The following is a 19,151-nucleotide window of genomic DNA, read 5'->3' as shown; positions in this document are numbered from 1 at the left end:
TAATTTATTAATTCACTATATATACAAAGGAAAAGATATACCAACAACTTGGCTTTGAATAAGTTGAGCCTATTGAGCCCAGAAGAATACTGTACTGTACAACACATGGCTTTATTTATTACATATTGTTTATGAAGAGAGAAAAGCTGTGTTTTTCATCAATGCATAATATGGATAGGAAGGAAGAAGATTTTTTTACACAATAGACAAACAAACACAGCATGACTCTGGTGTACTGTGCTGAATGAAGTAAAATAAAATACTGCTTGAGAATTAGTTGATTTGTTATTGAATGCATAGAGAACTGCATAACACAATTAAACGTACAATTTATTCAAAGGAAGAATCAAAGCATAACAAATTAAGCTGTTGATGTGGGATTAACAAGATACAGCAACATCAGGATTCAAATGTCTCCATTTTAACTCACCTTTCAGGATTCGTTCCTAAAATTACAATTAGAAACGGCGTACACATATAATAAGAGGCACAGTAACAATTAGTCTGCAAGGTACTGCCCCCCCCCCCCCCTTCACCAGGTGTGAATGTTACATGAAAATGACCATGCCAACTCCAAAAAGTCCAAAGACACGATACCAGCACTATTTGACCCCACTGATTCAGAGAGCAGAAGTTAAAGCAGTGGGACTTTATTCGGCAATAAAGATGTGCCTGCCAAGAAATGTCCACCCCCTATTCTCAGAACAGGTGAGTGGTACATTCATGAAAATGACTATGCAAACTCCTAACATCCCCAAGGACAGGAAGTGCATGCAGCGCGCGTGCATGTGTCCCCTTCCCCCGCGGATTTCGGCGGATTTGGGTACTTTTTTCCCTGTTTTTTGTTACTTTATTTCGGTTTTAGGGTTAGGGGTAGGGTTTGGTTAGGGTTATAGATATATAATTTAAAAAATATATATATTGGTGGCTTTGGATAAAACATTGGTGGCTATAGCCACCGAAGCCCCCGCGTAACGACGCCACTGGCGGACTGTATTCGGCAATACGGATTTGCTTGCCAGGAACTGTCCGCCCCCCTTTTCTCAGACCAGGTGAGTGGTGAATAAATGAAAATGGCCATGCCAACTCCAAACAGCCAGCCAGCACGATGCCAGCACTATTTGACCCCACTGTTTCTGAACATGCTGCTCAGAACCATAATAATTTTTGAATGACCCCATGAACTTTACTTTTAGTGCCACACTCAGGCCAAAAGGCCTCTTTGTATACAGGATATCTCATAATCTAACCATCTAAACCCTATTGATTTTAGTCGCTGTCACAGCCAAATCGATCCAGTGATTATGATATTATGTGATCAATCAGCAATACTTTCGGCTATTGCATTTGGCTGTAACATGTCAGAACTCATTAATCTTAGCGTTTCAGAGCAGGTGTGCGTCACTGGCACTCTCTCTTAATGGTCGTCATTCTTTGCAGAGTCAGTCCTTCTCAGACAGCCCCAGTATTTGGCTCTGACGCACTCGCACTGCTGTCTTTGCTCTCGTGAATTGTTCGGTTTACACGCAGACAATACGGTGACACGCAGACAATACGAACAAACAGAACACGAAAAGAATACTTCTACCAAAATGATTTATCCAGTGGTATTTGTCAAACCCAATGTCACCAGGCTTTCCACACGGCAGAAAGCCTGGTTTTGACCAATGTTACGATCCCGTCTAGGGGAAGGATGGATTGCAACATAAAGTGGCAGCTATAGAGCCTGCCTTACGGTATTCGTTAATTTGCGCACACACACACATACACGCACACGCACACGCACACGCACACACACACACACACACACACACACACACACACGCACACGCACACGCACACGCACACGTACCATTTTCATATCCGCAATAGACTCACACTGGATCAGGAACCTGTAAAGCTGGCCTAGAATCCAGATCAAGCGCCTGTAAAGTGACTTGATCCCAGTCTAGGCTAGTTGTTTAGAACAGTATCCAAACAAAAGTAGACCAATCACAGCTACTTAGCTTAGCTCATGCTACTACACCAATCAATCACAGCCCCCACAAAAGTAAACCAATCACAGCACACTACACAGCTCTGCTGACGCTGCTATGCCAATCACAGCTCAGTAACATTACAAACAAAATTCACGTTAGCATCTAAGTTTATCACTGGTGATGTGTAGGCACTAAGGATTGTCCATGATATATGCATATCACTGTAGCCCAATGTAAAAGGACGAACAATAAAGCAATCTCTCACTACAGTAATACAGAAGTATTTTTCCCTTTACATTATAAGATTTTGGTTCACAATTTTCAAATGCTTCTACAGTCTGTAAATAACTTAACATAAACTAGTCGAAGCCCATCAAGATTGCTGCTTAGCAGAAATTGACATTCTAAACTATATTTTAAAGATATTTTGTAATATTATAATCATGAATGGAAATAACTAACAGATGACAGCTTCCTGTCACAACTTTTACGAGGCACAGTTACAGATCTCTGTAGCATTTGAAGATTGTGGAACATTTGTCTGGCTTGAGAGACTAGGCTAAAATTCAAATTGCTACTCACCTCATACAGCTCATGTTTGCACATTAGCAACTTGTTGCTGCTTTGTTCACAAACTGCACACTATCCAAAGCTGCACAGGGAAGCCACACTGTTATTATATCCTGTCTTGTTTTTCCCTGGCTGTCACTCTTTGGAATTAAAGTCGGCTATATTGTAACCACTAACCACCGTCAATGGAAGGTGGCATGTAAACTGTGATTGCTCACAATTTGTTTTGTTTAACCCTTGCATTGTGTTAGAGACCTGCATCCACTTTTGGTGTTAGCGGGTCAAATTTGACCCGCTAACACCAAACATAAAAATGATAATGATAATAATGATAATATTACATTTCCTATAATGAAGACAATGGATAATGATGTTATCTAGCTATAATACACTAACATCAGAACACACATCCAAAAAATAAATTAAAATATATATATATATATATATATATATATATATATATATATATACACTTGTGTTAGTTTTTTAACTTAAAAAAAATGTTAATATTATTAAAAATAGTGACACTTGGTGTGTTGGGGTCATTTTTTACCCGTATACCATAGAAGGATAAAAAGTCATTTATTTTTCATAAACTCAAACTTTATTTTACTCCTGATTGCAAATGCTAATTGAGGACAAGTCTCTCTCACTCTCAAACATGTAAACATTGAATATTGACAATTTGGGGGGAATTGAGCCACACTTCTCTGCCGGGTCATTTCGGACCCTAACACCACAAGTGTCACTTGACCATCAGAATGAATTAAAACTAGAAAAAGTGCTCCTCGGAGCACAGGTCTCCGCCAGGTCAGGTAGGTTATTGTGGGCCAGCAATGTTCAGAATTCGCCAATCTTGATGGAATATGAAAAATCGGACAGAACCGTCTTGATAACTTGACTATGGAGATAATGTGTACCGATTTGCATGATGTTTGGACAAAATTTGTAGGAGTAATATGGGGGAAAAAAATTAGCAAAATTCGGCCTCCTGGTGGCGCTATAATAGGGCAATGTTAAAAGGGTAGCATTTGTTCCTCAACAAAGTAACGCGAATGTGCGTGCAAAGTTTCACCGGGTTTCACCATTTGCAGCATTTTGTTCAAAGCCGGCCACTCCTGCAAACTTTGGATGTCAATCTCAGCCTAGCCTCGATCTCCAGGCTTTTATTGTTTAGTTTTGCTAAAAAATTTTAGTCTGGACCAGCGCGTCGGTGTACCCGGTATGCGGAAGTGTTTCATTTCCCCAACCAACCAGAGTGCAGTGGGCGTCGCTCGTAATGTTGTGTTGACGGGGCGGGGGCTGACGGACAGATCGGTGAACCAATGGGATCAGGCGCATTCTCTCCGCGCTGATTTTAAACCCGCCCCTCTATACACGAAAACAGGAAGGCTAGTGCAGCCTAATCTCAGCCAATCAGGATGGAATATGAAAAATCAAACAGATCCGTCTTGATCACATGACTATAGAGATCAGGTGGATCGATTTGCGTGAAATTTTGATAAAATCTGAAGGCTTAATATCAACAAATGTGTTTTACATAAGTCAGCCTCCTGGTGGCGCTATAAAAGGCAGATGTGAAAAATGCAGGGCAAAGGTTATTCCTTGGCCTCTAGAGAGTGCACATACAGTTTTACACAGATCGTCTCCGCCAGGCCGAAAGACAAATGATGATAAATAATTTTGTTGCATTAAAATGGCTATTTCTGAGGATATCATGAAGCCTTGTTCCAATAAAGAAATGTAAAGGGTACTTTTTACCTATTTAAACTTGAAAACAGGTCAAAAATGACCCTAACACAATGGAAGGGTTAACAGCCAGCTACAGTGGGCCCTATAAACCTAGATTGGTCAAACGCAGAAGGAACTAGAAGGATGGAGGCAAACAGCAGTAGATGAAGACAGAAAAACATACATATAGTACAGTGAGACAGGCCAATATTAACTGACAGAGGAAGAGAATGTAATCATGCATATTAATTACAATTATTATTAATAATAATAATATTTTTCAAACCACTATATGCCCTGCATTTATAGAGAGAGCAGCAGCTTCTGAGCTGTTGGTGTTTCATCATGACATTAAATTTAGGCTGCCAAAATTGCATTTTAATGTTGTTACCATTACTGTGTAATTATTCTCTGTTCATTTACACTACCCACTTCTTTTAATATTATGTCTAGTCCTTTTGCAATTCATTTGAGTTTTGTGTAAGTGCAAAAGCGATATAATGCATCGCTCATGCCCTTGAAACTGCATACCGTGGGAAATTTGTAGTTAACAGAAGTCTCAAGTTCAATTTGACTCCAGCAGACAATGTACGTAGACAATCAATAAACTGTTATAGCTTGTACACTTCTCTCATCTGTGACCGAAAACTGAGAACTTATCCAACATGTCCTATTACAGTATAACACCAGTAAACCCAATGCACCTGATACCCCAAGGAGATTAAATCTAATGCTATAAGAGATGTCCCATGTCAAACCAGTCCCTAGACTGTCACTGACAGAATTGTCAGAATTTAGAAACAGCATGAAGCACCGGGAAAGTTAAGTCGATTCAATAGTTTTATTTAAGTTGGATCATTTTAGCTATTGCAGAATTACTTCATAGCATTTATTTTGATGCAGCAATGCCTGAAATGCCTGTTTGGGAAGATAATTGGGGAATGGTGGATTTTGCTGTGGTTCTTTTGCTGTCACAGCAAAATCACAAAGAGCCAGAATATTTTTTTAACAGCATTGGTATCAGTAATTATGCAGCTGATGTGTCCTAATTTGTAACCACTTTCAACCTGGAATTGTGGGCATGTTATTATAGGCTGAAATGTAAAAGAAATGTTCAAAAATAGCCTACAAGCTTACAACTTGTTGCTTTGTGACATGTCACATGTGGTGAGCTTGTAGATTGGCTATTTTTGAAAAACCTCAATCAAACATAAGTTTTTCCAATTGATTAGAATTTTTGACAAAATATCAGTCACAACATCAGTAATCAGCGGGCTATGATTCTGCAAAATCGGGATCAGCATCAGACTCCAACATCGGCCGGGCTCACTGAATCACAAAGTGATCAAGGATCCTCAATAAGCTCCTTGAGAATGTTCAGCAAGTTATTTTTCTAAATGGATATAGTTATTTTTTATTTAATTTGGCAGAAGACAGCACAAGGGGTATTTGGAGTGTAGGGTTCTGTGTTATCTCCCCTGGTAGAGAATATATAACCATGCAATTCGGTACTAGATAATATCTCCAAACAGATTCAATCAGGTGGGAATCCAAAGCCGACTGTACATTACACAGTATTTGCCAGTGTTGTGAAAATGCTGAGAAATCCAGCATTATGCTATTGTTCTGCATCCTGTTGATTCATGAATGAAGGTATTATGTGCACAGGAGTTCACACAAAGTTTGCAGGGGAGATTATGGAGGGGCTCCTGAGCAGCAACGCACAAGGTTATTGAGCTAATTCCTCAATAACGTTGCCAAAGGAGTGTTCGGCTATTTGAGTGAGCAGTGCAATATGTGTGTATTTGCATGGTGTGTGTGTGTGTGTGTGTGTGTGTGTGTGTGTGTGTGTGTGTGTGTGTGTGTGTGTGTGTGTGTGTGTGTGTGTGTGTGTGTGTGTGTGTGTGTGTGTGTGTGTGTGTGTGTGTGTGTGTGTGTGTGTGTGTGTGTGTGTGTGTAGGTATGTTGATTATCCAACATGTGGGTGGATGGAAATGTTCACAGACAGTCCACATTCCGACAACAGCCTCCTCTGTTGTGTTATGAACTGATTCACACTCCACATTATGCAAGCATAATGGCATCAGACTTAGCAATGCCAAAGTTTCATCTGCAACATAATTATGAGTAGACTGGAATGCTACGCTGCCTGGTGGTATCAAGTAAACATTTAGGTTTGTAGCAGCAACACTGCAGTATTTCTAATTTCTTTTTCTGAATGACACATATTCAATATTCAGCTGTGCAATAACACAAAGGTGTTTCTCCCCTGAAGGATTCCCCCGGCAGGGATATATCCAGGATTTCTCTGGGATCTCCAATGGGGTTCTGGCAGAATTATTCGCATTGCCCCCTCCAGGTACTTTCATCCCTGGCCCGACAGCTCGCCTCACGCTAGGGAGCGGTAGCTGGTGCTGTTGCCTGGACAACAGATCACTAGATTACAGGTCAGGGGAGAGAAAGAGAGACAGACAGATAGCGAGTGAGTGACTAAAAAATGCTGCTAATTGTCCCGAAGTGACTGCAAAAGATTGCTGCTATTTGTTTAAAAAAAGCTTCATACCCTGTATAGCATGTATATAACGCAATGTGACATACAGTAGCTATTTTGACACTTGCTTTGGCAATGTAAACGTATGTTTTCTCATGCCAATAAAGCTCCTTTGAATTGAGCTGAATTGAATCGAGTGAGTGATTTTTTAAATATTTTTTTACCTTTATTTAACGAGGTAAAATGAAGAACAGATTCTTATTTACAATCATGAGTCATGACCTGGCAAAAGAGTGAGGAGAGTGTGTGTGTGTGTGTGTGTGTGTGTGTGTGTGTGTGTGTGTGTGTGTGTGTGTGTGTGTGTGTGTGTGTGTGAGAGAGAGAGAGAGAGAGAGAGAGAGAGAGAGAGAGAGAGAGAGAGAGAGAGAGAGAGAGAGAGAGAGAGAGTATGCTGAAAAACCACCAAAAACTAATAGCTCAACCTGGGAAGATCTCCCTACTTGCCCAGCCTTGAATAGCGGCCTTTCACAATAGAAGCACCACCCAGAGCTATCTTAGATTAATTGTTGATGTGGACACATGGGAGCTTTCAGGAAATACTATATATCGAGCATCGCGATAGTTCAGGCAAGCACTGCGATAACTCTGTCTCCCTTAATTCTCATTCGCTAATAAGTTAAATGCATACACTGCATACACTGTACATCCACTGCAGCCGGCGGTTCGCCACATTCAGCTCACTCACCTCCCTTCATTCTCATTTGCTAACAAACTATCTAATATGCCCTCAATTAATTCCCCTGGTTAATTTAGACTGTCTTTTTGAGCGGTGCAACCGCTCCTATAAGAGGGTTTAGGACCCATCCGTGGTGAAAGTTTTTCTTTCCGTCGTGAAAATTTGTCTTTTGCTGTGACGCCATGCTGTGGACAACACGCCCATAGGCTAAGCTTTGCAGGACGTGCTGTGATTGGCTAGCGAGACACATGATGAAATTAACTTCAAACTTCGCAGACGCGCTGTGATTGGCTAGCGAGACGCATGATGAAATTAATAATAATGTAAAAAATGTAAGCACGTCACTTCGCAGGACGTGCTGTGATTGGCTACCGAGATGCATGATGAAATTAATAACTCATAAATAGCACCGCTCACTTTTTTTTACCAGAACACATAGTTCACTCTTCATACTTTCATGCTCAGCATTGGTCACAGCACTGTTCATGCAGCTGTCTGTGATCAAACTCCCTCCACCTCCCCAGCCTCCTCCTGTGCTATCTAAGTTAATTGTATGACGTTATCTGTGTATCAATGTTATGTTCTTGCAATAACTCTGTTACTTAGGCTCTGCTTCGGGGGATATTATTTATTTAACTTTGTACAAGTGAACCAATGAAAATGAGATGAGTGCACATTGTGCATCACGCATGCAGCACTTTTGGCCACTAGTTATAACTCCACTGGGCATTCTGGGAGTTCAGAACTGGTGCTTCAAACTAGTAAGTCTCTAGTCACAAGCTTACAATGGCTTTATTAACAACGGATAAAGAAAGAATCGTGATCTGGGGTGGAAGTCTCACTGAAACAAGAATAATAAACCAATACTAGAACTGCACATATCCTCTCTTGCATAACATTTCCTGAATCAAGTCACTTTCTCCCTATCATCTGTAGCAGTGCCTCCAGGTCCATGAGATACAGTATGACATGCTCACATCTCTATGAGGGGAAAAATAGTTTTAGGCTGCTGTTGCATATTACATCACTATTTTATGTAAATGTTGTGTTCCTTTATCCAGGGACGTCCGTAGAGACACATACAGCTTTAGTCTGGCTGGGCTGGGCTGGTGTGTATAATACATATTATGTGCCGCTACCTGACTGACTGATCGTTTTTAATGACGCCAACCACCAGTGTTAACATTTTCTCATATTTAACATGCATTCTCTTTCTATAGTGCTAAATAAAGGGGGGATAAATGTTTTTGGTAACAATGTCTGTGATGATTCATTAACCAGATCTATCAACCAGCTAACAAAAACAATAATCTATGACTATGACTATGAATAATGGACAATGATAACAGTAATCTCTGGCTCTCCCTGTCTTCAGTGTAGAGGACAACTACTGTACCCCACACTTACAGACTGATCAGAGAGAAGAAAGGGCTAAGCTACAAATTTAGGTTTGATGATCCAGTTCATTGACCTGATTGAACCCAACAATGCTAGAACAAGTCCCGAGGCAGCCAAGGTGGTTACAAGATCACAAACAACAGTGGCAAACCAACTGTTCTTTTTAGACAAAAAGGAGCAGAGAAAACCTTTTTATGTCTAAACTTATTACCCCTCCTTTGCACCTACAAAGACTGTTTGTGTAGTCATAACCGGGAAACAGCATTCCATTTAAGAAACATGTTGCAATTTGGGTATCACAACATGCAGCTTTTCCAGATAAGAAAGACCAAACATATAAACAAACGCACAAAAAAAGGACTTTCGCAAGACGGGTATTTTTGTTCCAGCCAAGGTTTTATCTGTTTTCAGGAGACTAGGTTCTGATGTTTCGTTTCAGCAGTGAGGTACACAGGCACTGACTGGGATGCACTGACAAGGTCAGGACACACTCCCCCAGCTATGGTATCTGCGATCACATTCCATCATTGTGTAATAATGGTGCCAGTGGATTCTGAAAGTGGGGGAGGACAATGAGGAGTAAGAAAGAGAAGGAGCGAGCAGCGATGAGAAAGAGATTAATTGGAGGAGGCCGAGAAATGAGAAGCAAGAAAAGAAGAGTGCAGGAACTTAGTGATGTGGCACAAGAGGATATCGTCGCCGTCGGGCAGAAACCAACTAGCTCCATTTTTTAAAAATATATCAGTGCTATTGAACACCCTGAGTGTGGGTTTTACAAATATTGAACCAATGAAAAGTGTTAAAAAAGTGCTTCTGACCACTAAACTCCATTGGATCCTCAAACTGTCGTTCAAACCACCTAACTCCAACTTAGGTTTTTTTTCCTTACTCCACTTGATCTGTATTTGGGTAAAGTGATATCTGACAATGTATAAAGTAACCTACCATACCAACTTTGATGAGGCAGTATGTAAGGTTTTTTTTTTCATTTCCTGAAACGTTAATATTTTGAACAAAGTTGGTTTCTGCCCGACAGCAGAGATATGAAGGGATATGAGGAGGGAAATCAGGAGGATATAAGTGACAGACTTTACTCTCACAGTGACATGAACGTGTAACTGGTGTGATGGCACCCTCAGTGCTAACCTCCTCTACATGCGAAAGCTAAGGTTTTTCTTGTCCCACATAACTGTGCTTTTTCCACAAGTGAATACTTATCTGGCTTTTACCAGAGGATTGGTTTTTCTTAGTGAACAATGCAGAAATTGGCCATTTAAGGATCTTTGTTTTTGCATTCACAGTAGTTAGTGCTCATGTGTAGCTTACTACTACACTTGAAAGAAGACAAATTACAGGGTTAGCCTACTGTGTCTCAGTCATGGGTACCACAGTTTGGCTCTTGGAAATGCTAAAAGGGTGGATGTGAGCAAAGAGATCAAACACAGCCTCTGGTGAGAAGAAAGCAACCATCCCCGGAGAGTTGATCATGGTCTTTGTGCAGTGCTGTATGCTGTCCCATGTTTTACATTGATATAACGTTGATTGATGTTCAGAAGCTATTTACAGCACTGTAACCCTCCTAGTTACAACTTAATAGCCTTATTTATAAGCTACAGTAGTACGTAGAATGCAAGTTCCTTTTTGAACATGACACAAATTAGACCTGGCTGTGAAATTACTAGTGACATAACCATGTTGGGTACAAAACATGATTTGATTTCGCAAATGGCAGAAACCTAATTCAAAATGACCTAAATTGGGGTCATGAATGACTCAAAATGATTTAGATGATTTATTACATTTCCTAATTGACAACATGCTTAGTGCTGCATGGAACAGAACTGAGAGGAAAAACAATTAGTGAGCATCAGAAATCGTATTTCAGAAAGCGTGATGTAAGGTTATTAAGAGATTAGCTTCACCTAGTTTCAAATCAGCATAGAACTACGCTTTGTTCGTTGGCTTTTTTGAACAAAGAATTTTCACTGTGAGAAGAAGCAGCAGGGGACAGATTTAATCACTCATTGATATATATATTTTTTTTTAAATAACATTTTTTTCTCCATAATTCACAAAACTGTGCTTTCTGATTACTTCCAGGCCTAAAAAACCTACATCTTGTCATTTTGTTATTTGATCATGGTCCCCTAGAAATCCCTCGACACTGAGCGCTTGTCTACAGATAAATGATGAATATGATGGGTATATTTCAAATACAACAAAAGAGGGTTTGCCCATTTCTGCATACTCCTATTATACTAATCACGCCATGATCTGTTGCTCTTTTGCAATATGTGATCAGGACATATTGTACTATTGATTCTTCATGTTACCTCAATACCTCAAATGACTGTACATTTCCTCTTTACTGTTGCCTGCTACAGGACATACAGTTCCCATGTGGAGGCTGCCTTCTTGTGGTTCTATTACCTTACTGCATTATCATAGACAGGACACATATATAAATTTTTTATGCAAGTTATGCTACCAAACCAATATCATATGAAACGACATGATTAGGGGGAAAAGAGGTGAAGATTTAATTATTTAGATTCATTAATTAAACAAATAAAATCATTTGGATTTCAGGATCCACATGGAATGGTGTGGCTCCATAGTGGATCTCGGACTTCATGTGGCCAGCCACTGACATCAGCCATCTATGTGATGTCAGTTGTCTATAATGTATCTATGGCATATGACTCCATATTTGGGCAAGGTTTCAGAACCCCATTTACTTCCATTATAAAATCTAAGTGAAATGTTTAAAAACATATCGCTGTTTCCATTTCCTGAAAAGTAACCATTTGACACAAAAGGTTTCCACCCCTCTTGCAGCGCCACACCGTAAAAATATGCAGGTGTTAAACAAGTAGTAAAGTAAATATCACAACAAACATTGGAAACAGACCATACATTTAGATGAATATAAATTTATTGATAAACATAGTTTTGTTACAAAAGAAATATAAACAAATACATTAAATAACCTTGATATGTTATGGGGAAATACAAAACAAAAAAGCTTTTCAGAACCTTGATTGAATATTTTCAAATTATACGAGTAGAATGGTGGTTTGTAAACACAAAATTAAAGGTTGGCCCTGGTACAACAACACCAATAGCACACGCACCTCCTGAACGGTTGGTTGACACCGAGAAACTTCCAGAACAAAATCAAATTAGGCAAATCTGGATCTACAACAAACACCTGTAGACTACCGTCCGGTTTCACTATTTCTTTTTGTTCTGAATCCTTCTCTTCAGCGCCTGGTCAAGAATCAGGTCCGACTCCTTCACATCTGCGTTCTCACAGCCGACAACAGGACAGCTAGAAAAGAGTGAAAGAGGAATGGTTAAATTGGGCACCCAAGCACTCATCAAACATAATGAATGAATGACAAAACTGCAATGTCCTCTCCACACTTGTGGAGCGCCCAGAATGTGTTTGTGTATGATTTCATGTGTGTGTGCATGTATGTATGTCCATGGAGCAATTAGCACACAGAGTCCAGCTCATCCAGGCGCCTGAGCTGGACTCGGTGTGCTAATCGCTCCATGGACAAGTAATGTTGTTGTTTTCAGGAATAAACACAGAAACACATGGGAGGAAGTGGACTGAGAAAGGGGAGGAGCCAAACCGAGTTCCTGTTTCTACACAAAAAAGGAGGTGGTGCCTCCAAAGGCAATTTATTTAGATTTTTTTTACCGAATGGGTTCCCAGATTGGGGCTACGGTAATATGTTGTTGTTTTTATGGGATCTATCAATTTTTGTTCAAAGCTTTGTCTAAGACAAAATAAAGCTGCTTGTAAAATATCAGCCCAATGAGTTGTTTTACTGCTGCTAAACTTGATTCAACTTCTTATCAGTCCATGCATGCTTACCGGCATTTCTTTTTCTGGCTGTGTCTTTTCCTGATCACACTCAGGATGGCTGCTTCATCATAGATGTGGTTACACTTCTTATTCTTCATTGGATTCACCATTTCCACCTGGGATGTAAAATAATGATTAGCTAGTCACAGTCGGACAGAAACAACGTTCTTTTTTCTATTTCTTGAAAATGGACTGTTTTGGACAAGGTTTCCACCTTGATAGCAACGATAATAACTACACTAAAATGGCAAGAACATCATTCATTTGTTCTAATAATAATAATAATGATAAACATCAACTCTAAACAGGACTAAACGGCCATTAACACCAAGCACAATAACTATAACGATAATAGTGTGAGGATCCCCACTGATGAACGATAATGTTCTGTAAACGCTGGCACCAAACACACTGTGCAGTCCAGCTGTGTCAGAGCCCACACACGGAGGCAGAGAGAGCGATAGATCTCTGCCTCCTTGGTGCTGAAAGACACATGCAATACGCTATATGGATAATATGACTGATTAATTATGAGGAGGCAAGATAGTTGTATGGTACTCGAGGTCGAGGTAATGCCAGCTAGCCTACCAAGTAACTAGCATTAGCTATTCATAATGGTCTCCTCATCTCTGTTAATAGTACAACTACCAGTGATTCCGACGGCGAGTGAGACCGATTGCATTCCAGATGTCCTTCATATTGATTTTGATTGGCTGTCAGTGTTTCTATTGTTCAAGAAATCGCTCTGAAAGTGATTGACTTTGCTGTTGTTATAGTTGTGGTGTGGACTCTGCCATCCACATCAGTTCGAAGGATTTTTTAAAACGACATGTTTGTAGTTATCTTTACAGTTATTGTGCAACTGCTTGGTGTGAACGGCACTTAAAAGAAAATTTGCTAATGAACAATTCCATTTAACCACAATTGACTACAATTAATTGTAATGATGTGCTTTTTGTGAGGCAACCTTCTGTCACATGCTATTCATAGTCTAAATGAAACAAGGCTGATATATTTTTGACAAGGCTATAAAGCAGGTTAATAGGTGGATCTTCAACGTGTGCCATGTGTAGTGGAATAAACAATGCCCCCTAGAATATAGTTTGTTTACAAAATAATAAAATATACTGACGTATTAAAATAATGTTAGGAACAATTACATTTTCCCTCACCAATTCACTCTTTAAAAGTATGATTGGTACAGCATGGATTTAGACCTAGTTGCCAAGTTGACTTCGTTAAGAAATGCACACAATTTCAGCTTATATTCACAATTTTACCTAGACTACATAAGGGTTTGGTATATATGATATCAATATCAGTTATCTTGCATGAAAAGGCAAACTGTGCCCCTGAGCAGGGTGGAGCAGTCTACCTGTGTGAGAGGGCAAGTTATTTTGACTTCGCTCTGAGTCACAGCAACGTCCTCATCCACCTCTTCTCCTTCGTCCGACTCTGCTGCGGCTGAAAACACATAATGTTATAATTTTTCAAATTTAAACAGATAAATTATGAACTTTTGTGTCTCCAGGCTGGAAAATCCACCAGGCATTCAAGCAAAATGAGGTAAAATTTGATAAAAAGTAAATAATAAAAACATACAAACCTTTAAAGTTTGACTACTACAATAAGTCCAGCTAAAAAAAAAAGAGTACAAATATCCACTATATGTATTCAATCCATGATGCTCATCGTGCATCAAATCCACTTGGCCTTAACGGCACAGCTATCACCTGGTTCAAATCCTATCTCTCCTTAAGACATTAATTCATACTCATCAAAAACGATAAATTGACCACAGATCCTGTTAACTAAGGAGTCTGTCCCGCAGGGTTGGTGCTTGGCCCACTTAATCTTCTACTTCAGAGGTGTCAAACTACCGGTATGTACTATATTCACAGCCATTTGTGTATCTATGTACAGCAGCAACACTCACTGTTCTCTCTACAATACACACAACAAGCTGCGCTTGTTGCGTGTACTTAGAAAACAACAGGCGCCAGTTAACCACCCCCACTGTGTGTAAGTAAGTACCTGCCACTCTGCACCCACTAAAGTCAGCTGGTTGAGCAGAGGAACTGTTCTCAAAGTTTTATTTTATTTTATCAATTAAGTGCGGAAATTGGATTTATTCATGAACGAGAAAGGGAAGCCATTTGCAGAGTTGGATGACCCAGACTCACTGGCTTCATGATTTTGCATTTTTGGTGGATATAACAGAGCACTTAAAATTGCTTAATGTTAACATGAAAGGCCGCAGCAAAGTTATTACAGAATACTACAACAGCATTCGTGCCTTTCAAATTAAATTAGGTCTGTGGGAGATGCAATTATCCCAGCGCTAGCCAGCTCAGTTCCCCTCTTTGCAGTCTGTGCGTGTTGCTCATGGGAATAATTATAACAAGGACAGGTACATGGATAAAATATTATGGCTGAAAGTGAGTTTCGGAATCGTGTCTAATTCTTCACTCGGCTTGAGAAGTAATTTTCGCTCTTTTGTTCGCAGTTTGCCATCAACGCAGCATCAGATGAGGTGGAGGAAATTGTAGCTCTGTGTAACTCGGTTTTTCAAATATAATAAAATGTAAGACTGTGGGTCTGGATTCATTCTATCAATACCTGGGACCGATGTAAGATGACAGACTTTGCCTTAAATATCCGTTGCACATTCAACATATCTCTGCGAGAAGTCTTTCTCCATAATGAAAATTAACAAATCCATACTGTGCAACTGACACACAATTGATATCTACAGTAAATTACATTATTAATTGAAAATCACAACAACCCAGAAACTGGGCCCTGGTGTTTTTAAAGCCAAGAGGTGTCTGGAAGCAGCATGAGCAAGTGAAACATCTGTGACACTTTTAAGGTGCACTGCTGTGACATGTAAACAAAACTCATTATTAAATATTGAGTGCGATAATATTGTGATTCAAGGGGATTTTGCGTCTATTCTATTACTGTAAATGCAATCACCTCAAGGAAATTGAGGCTAACTGCGTTCATTGAGTATGATTTCTGGAAGCAAGGCTGGCGAATTCCAAAAGTTAGGTGCAGTTGGGTAGCCAAGCCAACATTTATAATTTGTTTAATCAGGTCTACATTTAAAGTACGATTTCAAATACTTTATTCATTTTGGGTGAAGCTCCCAAAACGTATGACTGAAGATTAATGTAAATCATAAAAGTAATGCTTGCATGAGAGCAGGTTGGGGGGGAAAAACTGAAGGCAACGAAAGCTGTCGGAGCATGGGTGCGTGCATTCCCGCATGGACAACTGATCTGGTCCTTGACCCAAAAGTAGTTTGACACCCATGCTCTAGTCCAGTGGTTCTCAAATATTTTCATATCAAGGACCCCCAAATACATACTATCAACATTTGAGAATCACTGGACGAAAATAGCCCATCTACAAGCTCACAATGTGTTGGCATCGCGATAGATTGTGAACGTGTAGATTGGCTACTTTTGAATAGCTGAAGTGTAAAATACAGTTAAAGTGGTTCAATTGTTCCTAATTTTGCTGCCGACCTCCTGGAGCCCCCTCAAGAATTCCCACACGAGAACCGGTGCTCTAGTCTACAAGCTCCCACTTGGACAGATCCTCCGCTGCCATGGCCTCCGCTTTCACTGTTACACCCATGGCCGTAGGAGACGGGGGGGACGGGGGGGACTCGTCCCCCGCGGGCCGCGGAGCGGCCTCGCGTGGGCCGCGAACCGGTATTTGGGCCGCGAGGCCACGGGGAAAAAGAGGAGGAAAAAAAGCCTCAAATGAGGCCGGCACTAGGACCCCGCGGCCGCTGCCTGGAAGGGAGGGCTGCTGACTGCTTGCTGCTGGCTGCTGGCTGCTGTGAGCTGCTTGAAGGTGGAAGAGCGGCACAATCACATTTATTAAGAGTTTTAAAAAGAAATATCCCCCATCCTCGCGCGCGCACGCACGCAACTTCGTGGGCCGGTACAAATATGTCCCCCCCAACTGGGAATGGCTTCCGACGGCACTGTTACACCGAAGACCATAATTACGTGCTGCCACCCTCTCCACCTGCCTAAGGGTTAGTGGATATCAAAACAGTGGATGTGATACAAACTTTCTGAAACTCAACTGCAACAAAATCTCCACTGGGTCCCAGTCAAACATAAGATAAACTTCTTACCACCAACAAGATCCTTAACACTCTCACCTCTTCTACCAGCCCTCTGGTGCCTCAGGTATGCTGATGCAAACCTCTTCAAACCTCCAAAAAGGCTAGCTACTAACTCCCCCGCCACATGTTTATTCATCTTTTGACACCATTTATTCTATTCATTTGCTCTTTTGTCATCTTTCTCTCCCATGTAAAGTGTATTTGATTGTTTAGAAAAGCACTGTATAGTTTAATGTATTATTAATAAATGTAGATATACATATTATATTGCCTTCTGCTGTTCTTACCTTCTTTGAGAGCCCTTGACATGCTGTCCTTGAAGGCAATCACCTTCGCATGGCGTCCCAGGTCGGCATCAGGAAGATTGTCTATTGTCTCGGTAAACTGTTCCTTCACAGCATCTGATAGCCTGAACATTGCCTCTGGTGGCTGCTCACCGGCCTACAGAGGAAAAGGAATGTTTTTTTAAACTATTCCACACAAGTATTGATAATAACTGACTCAGTAACACATGATAGCCATAAAGCACTAAAGAAGTAAAAAAAAAAGCAGGGTGACAACTTCATTGCCATGGTTGCCTTATTCAATGGATGAGGAAAATAATTAAAGCCAGTTAAATTTTACCTGAGTAACCTGATGTACAGTGTCAACAAAGTAGTTGATGTCTCTATCCAGCTTGGCGCACTCCAGTATCATGGCCTCCAGTTTCTTGATGCCAGATTTATCCTCTCCTGCTACAAAATGAATGTGGCCTCATCAATGAATGAATGAATAGATTTTGGGGTAAAGAAATAAAAGGGTTTATTTGTTTTATACAGTAACAAAATACGGTAACAAAGGGGCGTCCAATATAGCTGCAGCAGCGAACCACTTTCAACTTCGCATTCCTATTTTGGGCATATCATATGTTAAATTTGTCATAACTCTTCATAAATACCAAATATAAAGCATTGTGAGCTTGAAGATCAGCCATTTTCAAAAAATTGTAATGGCACCGTTGTGCAACAAATTATATTATAAAGGCTTATGTGCTTCATCGATTCGTTGATCTAAAACAATTTGAATATTCAAAAACACCCATCTCATATATTCAATTGAACAAAAAATAATCGATAGAAATGCTAAGAAAAGAATCAATAGTTGCAGCCCTAAAGCATAAACAAAGATGTTGTTTGCAATGTAGAGAAACAAGTACTTAATAAAAACTAGTATGTGTCTTTAAAGTTAATATACGCCATTTTTTCACCCTCGTTTACTTCCTGTTTACATTGAGTATAATTCCGGGTTTCACCAGATGCGGCGCGTCACTACCGCCCATTGAGAACTTCCGACAGAATCGGCCACAGACGGGATTAAAACACTTCTTTATTGAAAGATATGGATTATTACATTGAACTAGAACTCCGGACAGTTAGTTAACATTTGGGGCTTGGGGGTAAGCCCCTTTATTTTTGCATTTGTACATTGTTTGGAGCCCCGGACAGGCTAGGAGCTGAAAGTCTCAGTGACAATGGGGAGGAGTGTCTACAACTCTCGTAGATTGAAAACGTCAGAATCAAAAATACGTCTACGACGAGAGTTGTATTCTACAGCTAGCCTAGAAATACACCGTCGTACGACAGTGGGCTTAAATCTGTCATTACAGAATGATAGCCTATAACTCTATGATGACGATAACACACTATGAGTTTATAGATTGAGCAAACTACTGAGGTAGAATATATATAAACTGACTACTGAGGTAGAATATATATAAACTGGACTTACTGTGTGCTTCGGCCAGGTCCATAGCCACGTCTGTTAGGATATCCATTCCAGTCCCGATGTCAACCTGACATTGTTTCAGACTGTTGACAGCAGCATTGACTGAGCTTAGAGACATAGACATGATGATGATGATGATGGAGACCTGACTCACTGACTGACCCACTGGAGACCACAGACCTGTTAGTTAGGTTACTCTAGTAGATAAGTTTCCTCGCACGCTGTCTCTTGCTTGCAACGAGTAGCACTGCTACACAACTAGCCTACTGGCAATCTATGAGTGGGAAGTAGCAGCCAATAACCGTCTTATTGATATGTTTAAGTTTAAGTAGAACTTATTGCAGCCATTCTTGCAGCAAAGCAGGAACAATAACACTCCCGGGGCGGGAACAACAAAACGTGCGTCTCGGTGCGTGGAAAACGTAAGCTCCGCACGTAGCGAATGCGTCGTTAGCATA

The 19,151-nt window shown here is 40.4% G+C and overlaps 1 protein-coding gene across 3 annotated transcripts; it reads right to left on the bottom strand.

Annotated features, from left to right (window-relative positions):
• Positions 1-11,459: 11,459 nt before the first annotated feature.
• nsmce2 (NSE2 (MMS21) homolog, SMC5-SMC6 complex SUMO ligase) lies at positions 11,460-19,086 on the bottom strand. 3 transcript variants are annotated; one of them, XM_080426284.1, is made up of 6 exons: positions 18,697-19,086; positions 17,554-17,681; positions 17,217-17,370; positions 14,158-14,246; positions 12,792-12,898; positions 11,460-12,236 (listed from the first exon to the last, which is right to left on the bottom strand). In XM_080426284.1, the coding sequence occupies exons 1-6, from the start codon at positions 18,815-18,817 to the stop codon at positions 12,140-12,142; spliced, it is 696 nt and encodes a 231-aa protein (XP_080282410.1). In that variant the 5' UTR covers positions 18,818-19,086; the 3' UTR covers positions 11,460-12,139. The 3 variants fall into 3 exon arrangements, with proteins under 3 accessions (XP_080282410.1, XP_080282411.1, XP_080282412.1); XM_080426285.1 differs by having other exon boundaries at positions 17,554-17,666; XM_080426286.1 differs by having other exon boundaries at positions 11,464-12,236; positions 17,554-17,663.
• Positions 19,087-19,151: the final 65 nt, after the last annotated feature.

The sequence above is a fragment of the Gymnoscopelus braueri genome (genome assembly GCF_963280865.1).
Source record: "Gymnoscopelus braueri genome assembly, chromosome: 4".
Lineage (NCBI taxonomy): Eukaryota > Metazoa > Chordata > Actinopteri > Myctophiformes > Myctophidae > Gymnoscopelus > Gymnoscopelus braueri.
This window is presented reverse-complemented; position numbering and strand designations above follow the sequence as displayed.